The 6,775-nt window shown below is 35.8% G+C and overlaps 1 protein-coding gene across 1 annotated transcript; it reads right to left on the bottom strand.

Annotated features, from left to right (window-relative positions):
- Nucleotides 1-645: 645 nt before the first annotated feature.
- Nucleotides 646-6,061, bottom strand: LOC115971939 (phosphoacetylglucosamine mutase). Its single transcript, XM_031092051.1, has 9 exons — nt 5,872-6,061; nt 5,507-5,772; nt 4,687-4,806; nt 4,439-4,581; nt 4,095-4,343; nt 2,920-3,338; nt 2,662-2,837; nt 1,434-1,530; nt 646-1,067 (listed from the first exon to the last, which is right to left on the bottom strand). Exons 1-9 carry the CDS (start codon nt 5,930-5,932, stop codon nt 913-915), a joined length of 1,686 nt encoding a protein of 561 aa, XP_030947911.1. The 5' UTR covers nt 5,933-6,061; the 3' UTR covers nt 646-912.
- Between the last annotated feature and the right edge of the window lie 714 nt (nt 6,062-6,775).

The following is a 6,775-nucleotide window of genomic DNA, read 5'->3' as shown; positions in this document are numbered from 1 at the left end:
TTGATCCAAATCCTAAACTCTTTATAAGATCTCTGTGGTGGTTCCTGTGGACAATCTTACTACAGTTGTTATTTTTTAGACCAAAGCAATGTGTTTTCAATTTTAGGTCAACGTTCCTTTTAGGGGGCACTTGGAGAAGCATGTAACATGGCACCATGGCAGCCAATAGTGCAACATAAGCCTCATAGCATTTATGGCCTTCTATGATACTTGAGGGAAAGGTTGAAATCTCCTCATGCCTACCAGGCAACATGTTTGGAACCCTCAGATACTATAGGAACATTATGTGTTTCATTCAAGTGGGATCTGCTTAAATGTGAGAAGCATCATGCTTTTCAGTTTTCACTTACGTAAGAAGTTCACCATACTTCTTGGTATGCGTAATTTACATGTCTTCACTCAATTAGAAAGAAGTAATTTTTCAAGAGAGCAAATTTAAGTCCAATATGCTATGGAAATTTGTCTCTCAGTCTCAGAGAACCGTACATATTAAATGGACTGTTAAAAGTTTGGTCTTCAACACACTCGACCCCAATGGATGCAGAAGTTGGGACCTTCACCTGAAATCATAGTGGAAAGGTTGGACACAGTTTCATGGGACTCTATAAAGGATTATATCAAGCAAAGTTGACTCATTTCAAATGCTATTGAGAATACAAAAATTATTCCTTTCAAATCCAAAACAAAATAAATACATAACTATCATTCCAAAACATTGCAATGTTTGCTGTCTACGCTTCTTCATGTTATGTGTTCCCCAAGTATCAAGGTATATCTCCTACCAACTCATAGTTCTAAGTAATCAGTTACATATTCAACGATCAATAACATTAAATCAAAATCAAGCTGATCAACTAAAGACCAACTCTATATGACAAATCTCCAATTAAAACATTAGTTAGAAAGAAGACTTCAAGAGCTGCTAAACCCTAGGAACTGGTCCACAAGTTTGGCCACAGAATTGGCTAGGCTGTCAGCTGCTTCTTGTGTTGATGCCTCTGCATAAACTCGAATGACATCCTCAGTACCCGATGGTCGTATGAAAGATCGGCCTTGAGGGTATTTGGCTGCATTATGAATTTAAAAAGAATTTAAAAAACAAAAGAGCAGAAGTCCAGTGATCAGTCATTCATGGCATGTTCGCTCAAAAAATTGGTTAGTCAAGAAGTTACAATTACATGAAATAGAATTAAACCAATCCAAGTTCCATACATATGCAAGGTTCTCCAGCCATGCAAAGACATAAAAAAGAAGAAGAAAAAATTAATGTGGCACATTCTGTCATCATTTAGGGGAATTTCTGTGTAATCATGTCTTGTTCTACATTCAGTGACGTTTAGATGGTTGTTGAACCACAAGAATTGGATGGTCCAAATCAATTATCAAGTTGAGAACATGAATGGTAATCATGTACATGATATATGTGCACTTACCAGTCTCGGCATTAATGGCTTCTTGTATGCCAGGGGGCTTCACAACCACAGTTTCTGCATTCGCTGTTACAACAGCAGTTCTGTCTACAACTTTAACCTGACAGAATGGGAAAAAGCAGCAGAAGCATCAATTACTGAATTAGAAGTAAGAAAAAAAATATAATGATTACACTTTTAGTAAAGATGTAACCTTGAAGAATATATAAACTCTAGCAGGCAATTTTCCTCCAAGAGCAAAAAGAAGGGAAAATCAACCATGCCTTTCACAATTTTGGCATATCTATGGTCGTGGAATGTGCTATATCACAGATCCAAGACCAATGCCCATTCCAGTCTTTCTTGTTTTCCTTCTATTTCTTCAACTTTCTACCAATTTAAACGACTCCCCTTCACTAACCTTCATTCATCTAGTCCTCACAGTGCTGCAAATAATTTACCAAAATGCATTTTCCTCTTCTTTTGACACAAATCTGGTCAGCAACCTTATGTTTCTTGATGACCTGGAATTATAGCGTAAGGCATGGCAGACCAGCCTTATGGTCGTCTTATATTAAGTCTACATGATTTAATATAGACAGCTGGAACAAACTATGTTAATGCACCTTACCCTGTTTTCTAATCCCCTGTTTACTTTATAAGGTAACTACTTGATGCATCACATGGAGAAGCCTGTGAATAACCAACTTTATAACAGAAGGTGCTAGATGAGTTGATCTTGTAAAAAAATTTACAATCTTACATTTAAAATTTCAGATGTTGCCATGGAAGATGCATAAGGAGAATTCAACGAAAATATAGTAGAATAGCTTTGATAGACATTAGCTATTATATCATTTCACCTTATTATAAAAAATAAGAAAACCATTTCACCTTTAAAATTTCACACAAGAAGGTTTACCATGGGTAACAGTGACATGCATTATCAACATTAATTTTTTACCCCTTTAGCTGTTTAGGACACATCTTATATATCCTCAATTCGAGAAATCATCAAATCATTTTTGAAGAATTAATCTTGATAAACAATGGCCACTTTTTAAATTAATCTTAATTAAAGATGTCTCCCCTAATCTGGAAATAATTGAACCAATTCAATAATTAAAGTTCCACTCAAATAATAGAATCCCCCATACCTATGAAGAGCTCATATATGCTGCAGAAAAAGAAAATGATCATCTAGCTTCCATCTAAAGTATAGAAGTTATAGAAGGTAACAAAGGAAATTGACCTTGAGCTGCCTACTGGGTAGATCTCGGTAAAACTCAGTCCATCTGTGTATTGACCATCCCATGTGTTGCAAAATGACCTCCACCAAGAGTAACCCACTCAGAGCATCTCCAACAGCTTGGTTGATTAACTTACTGACTGCCAATAGTCTCAAAGCAGCCTTTTGCTGCTCTGAACCTGAAACAAAATAATTCATGAAGTTATCACTTGACCATCAAGTTAGCACTTCTAGAATTATGAAGACTATATCAGATATAACCTTTAACTACTGAAGAAAGCTCATTATTTCTGGACTCTAACCAACATAAGAAGGATTCAGAAAACACGATCGTTCCGTGGCCATTTGCCTCAAAGTAGATCCCAATATCATACTCAGCAGCTTTTTCATGTAGATATTTCACTCCTGTTGGAGTAAACAGAACTTCTAAGCCCAACCTTCTAAGGTAATCTGTTGATGCTCCATTTGCATAAGCTGTCTGTATGACACCAAGTCGAGGTTGATAATCGCTATTTACATCTGTATGCCCTTCCTTTTTGAGAATGCTTAGTTGCTCTTTAATGAAAACAGCAAACAGAGATAATATCTTGTCCCCATCAACAAGATCAATCTTACTGCTACTTTCTGATGGCACAGAAAAATATACAAGCCGATCAGCATCCCCATCCAAACTAGCACACCTGAAATACTAGAATTGCCCATGTGATTAGTCCCCACTTCCCATTAGTCAATATTTATTAAGCATCAAAGATACAGCACACATTAAGTGGCCTCAGTCAACTTAGAATTTAGAACCACCCCCCAGCCCCCCTCACCCCAAAAAAAAAGCTTGCATGCAATCCTTTCTCAACAAACTGAATAGTTTTTACAGTCAATGGACATTGCCTCAAAACACCATCAAAACTACCTTTCTCAAGCAGCCAATTATCCAATGTATCAGTTAAGAGCCATTATCAATGTTCTTGATCACAATTCAAGTTTTAACAACTAATTTGCCACTAATATACTGTTACAGTGAATATCAGTAATTCAAACCAACGAGGTATAAAAATATATTACAAAACATAATATATATATATATATATATATATATATATATATATATATATATATATAAGACACGTTGACTAGAACAATCCAATAAGTTATTTATCCACCAAAAAAAAAATTTCCAATAAGTCACCAGAATCACAGAGCTTATTCCATGGATATCACAAATATCACAAATATAGTACTTTTACTTAACATCTATATGCAAGAGACAAAATTATTTGTCAAGTTAATAAATACTTTCAATCTTCCTCAGGAAATTTTCATGATTTGGCCATACAGGAACTCTAAGTAATATTTGGGTGAAAAATTGAAAAAAATATCTTTGTGTTTACAGTTGGCAATCAAAAATTACTTCCCTATTCAACAACGAAAAGATGCCTGACCTTATCCCTACATCCTGGGAACTAAATCCACAAGGAACAACCTTCTCTTTCTGCACATAATCAGCACCAACTCCTTCATTGAGTACACCTCCATCTTTCCCAGAATTACGAACCTCAATAGCCAAACCATCCAACATTTTCTTTAAAACTTCAAGCTTTTCTCCACCCACACCGTTAGCTCCATCCACCACCAATTTGTTATCCAACTCATTGAATGTACTGCCACTAGGGATCAAATCCATCAAGCACCTACCAAGTAACATAAACTCCTTAGCGAAGGCCTTTTGAAACAACATAATATCGAACAAATTATCATATTATATTCACCTTTATCTCAAACTAACCTGAATGAGCTCGATAGCTGTTCAAAATAATCAAGTTCAGATGCTTTCACGCCCTTATTTCTTGCACGAACCATCCAATGTAGTTGTGGGGTTGTCACAATTCCCATATCGATGGCAACTGCTCCAAGAATTGAACTGATTCCCTTTAACCGAACATAAAACAGAAGCAAATCAAACTTAAGTAAATGAAACAATAACCAAAATATTAGTGCAAAGTTCATAGTTATTAATGGAAAGAGGCTACGCACTTGTTTTGCAGCTTCAAGTAGAGATTCCCCACTAGGCCTAGTGTCCCTCCCCAACAATATCTGGGCTGGCCTCACTCCTTCCAATGGAATGTTTTCCTTCTCCACAAATTCGATTATCAGCTGCCCGCAAAAACAATGCAACAAAATAAGCATAGTTTATTTTTCAATACAGGCATTCCAAGTAAAAAAAAAAAAAAAACCAGCAAGACATACATTCCCACTTTTGAGTATTTAATCGTCAAAAAACCTCACTCTCACCATTGAAACCCAATTCAACTATTATGAACAAAAATTCTCCAAATTAATATCTTTGAGTCTCTCTCATTCCATGTTTTCACATCAAAAACTTTTCAAGCCAAGAGCCTTGTGTAGCTCAGTAGCATTGCCTAGTCTAAGGAGAACCAGGTTCAAATCCCCCCACCCCTCTTGTTGTAACAATTAAACTATCCACCCAAAAAAAAAATTTCCAAGACCCAATTTAGCTGAATACAGACATGAAATCTAGTTAAAAAAATAGCAAATTGTATATTTTCAACTCCTTTTCAGGAAAAATGTTATCTCATTCACAATACACACACTATACAGCTAAAATTGACATTCTTTTCAAGACCCAATTTAGCTCAACACACATGGAACCTAATATGAAACTGAAAATTGTAAATTTTCAACGTTATCCCATTCACAATACACACACTATACAGCTAAAATGACATTCTTTTGTCCAAAAAGATATCTTTTTTCCATTAAAAAAAAAAAACAAATGGGCATTTCACATTCAAAGTAAATATGAAGAATACATGCGAGAGGGAGAGAGAGAGACATGGAGGAGGTGTTGGGGAGAGGGAGCATTGGCAAGTGCATCAGCGAATGGTTCCCAATGTTGAGAGAGCATTCCGCCACTTGGGTCAGCAATTTTGACTCCATTATCAGACTCTTTGTTGTGAGAGGCCGTAATCACGAGCCCGATCACCGAAGAGTCCATCTTGAGAGACCTCAGAGCTGCCAAGATCCCCACTCTGTACACCGTCGATTGGAGCAACCCCGCATCAGCCCTGAAACCTGCCGTACCGTACGAAAGCCTCACACCTGTCCCCAAACCCACCATATATCAGTCTCAATTCTCAATTTTCTATAATTCTGATTGTTGAGGAAAGGAAACAAAAAAAGAGAAAAGAAAATGGGGACCTTGAGGAGGAGGGAAGCGAGCGGAGGAGCTGAGGAGGAGGGACTGTTGCTGTTCCTTCATGCTTTCTGTTAGAGTCTGAGAGAGACGAAGACCAGTTCCAGGAAGTGAGCGTGGTGATGGATTCTATGATTCTGTCGGAGGAGACTGGTATTACGCAACCAACCGTCTATTTGTTTTTCATACTGTTCCTTCACTAAAACGCTCCGTTTCTATCTACGTCTATTTTTATTCTATTCCTTGACATATCAACTTTGCCCATTTTAATTTTTATCCAACCAATAAAAAAAAAATTGCCCATTTAATAACATATTTTTCTTTATTAATTATTACAACTCCCATTGAATAGAGGACAATAGAAAAAAATAATAATGTTATTAAATGGGCTAGTTGATATAACAAGCAATATATAATTCAATGATGGCATGTTTGTAGTGCATTTGTAATTATTAAATCTCTTATAAATCTTTAGTTTAAAATTCATCTTCTAAGAAAAAAACTTATTTTTCATATGCTATATTTTGTTTTCTTTTTTTCCTTTTGAATAAAAAATAGAGCTTTCGATGTAAGCTCATCGACTCTACGTCACGTGACGGTAATGAGTAATACCACATATATTACATGGGTCTTGTTAGAGCTATCGCTCAAACCATTCATCTCTGTGTGCAGAATGAGGACTTTTATCATCAAGTCACACACTTTTTGGTTTTTTTTTTTTAACCTAGAGAAAAATATCTAGTTTTTTTTTTCCTTTTTTTTGAATAGCATGTGACTCTACTCTAACTCTATTTTTGGGGGTGAGAACTAAGAAGAGACCAATGATCTATAGATAAAAGGATGTGAATTATACATTGATAAGTTTAATTAACTTAATCGATAAAAGTTAAAAAAAAATAATAAATAATG

The sequence above is a fragment of the Quercus lobata genome, chromosome 12 (assembly GCF_001633185.2).
Source record: "Quercus lobata isolate SW786 chromosome 12, ValleyOak3.0 Primary Assembly, whole genome shotgun sequence".
NCBI classification, from domain to species: Eukaryota; Viridiplantae; Streptophyta; class Magnoliopsida; order Fagales; family Fagaceae; genus Quercus; species Quercus lobata.
The sequence above is the reverse complement of the archived record's forward strand: the minus strand, read 5'-3'. Positions and strand labels throughout refer to the sequence as shown.

Bases quoted from the DNA above. Each gene is read 5' to 3' on its own strand.
- LOC115971939 (XM_031092051.1), bottom strand. From the start codon at position 5,932: ATGAAGGAACAGCAACAGTCCCTCCTCCTCAGCTCCTCCGCTCGCTTC. The intron at 4,344-4,438 runs GTTAGTTTGAGA...GTTACTTGGTAG, and splicing joins CAGCTATCGAGCTCATTCAG to GTGCTTGATGGATTTGATCC. The intron at 1,531-2,661 runs GTCAATTTCCTT...CCATTCTGTCAG, and splicing joins TACCCAGTAGGCAGCTCAAG to GTTAAAGTTGTAGACAGAAC.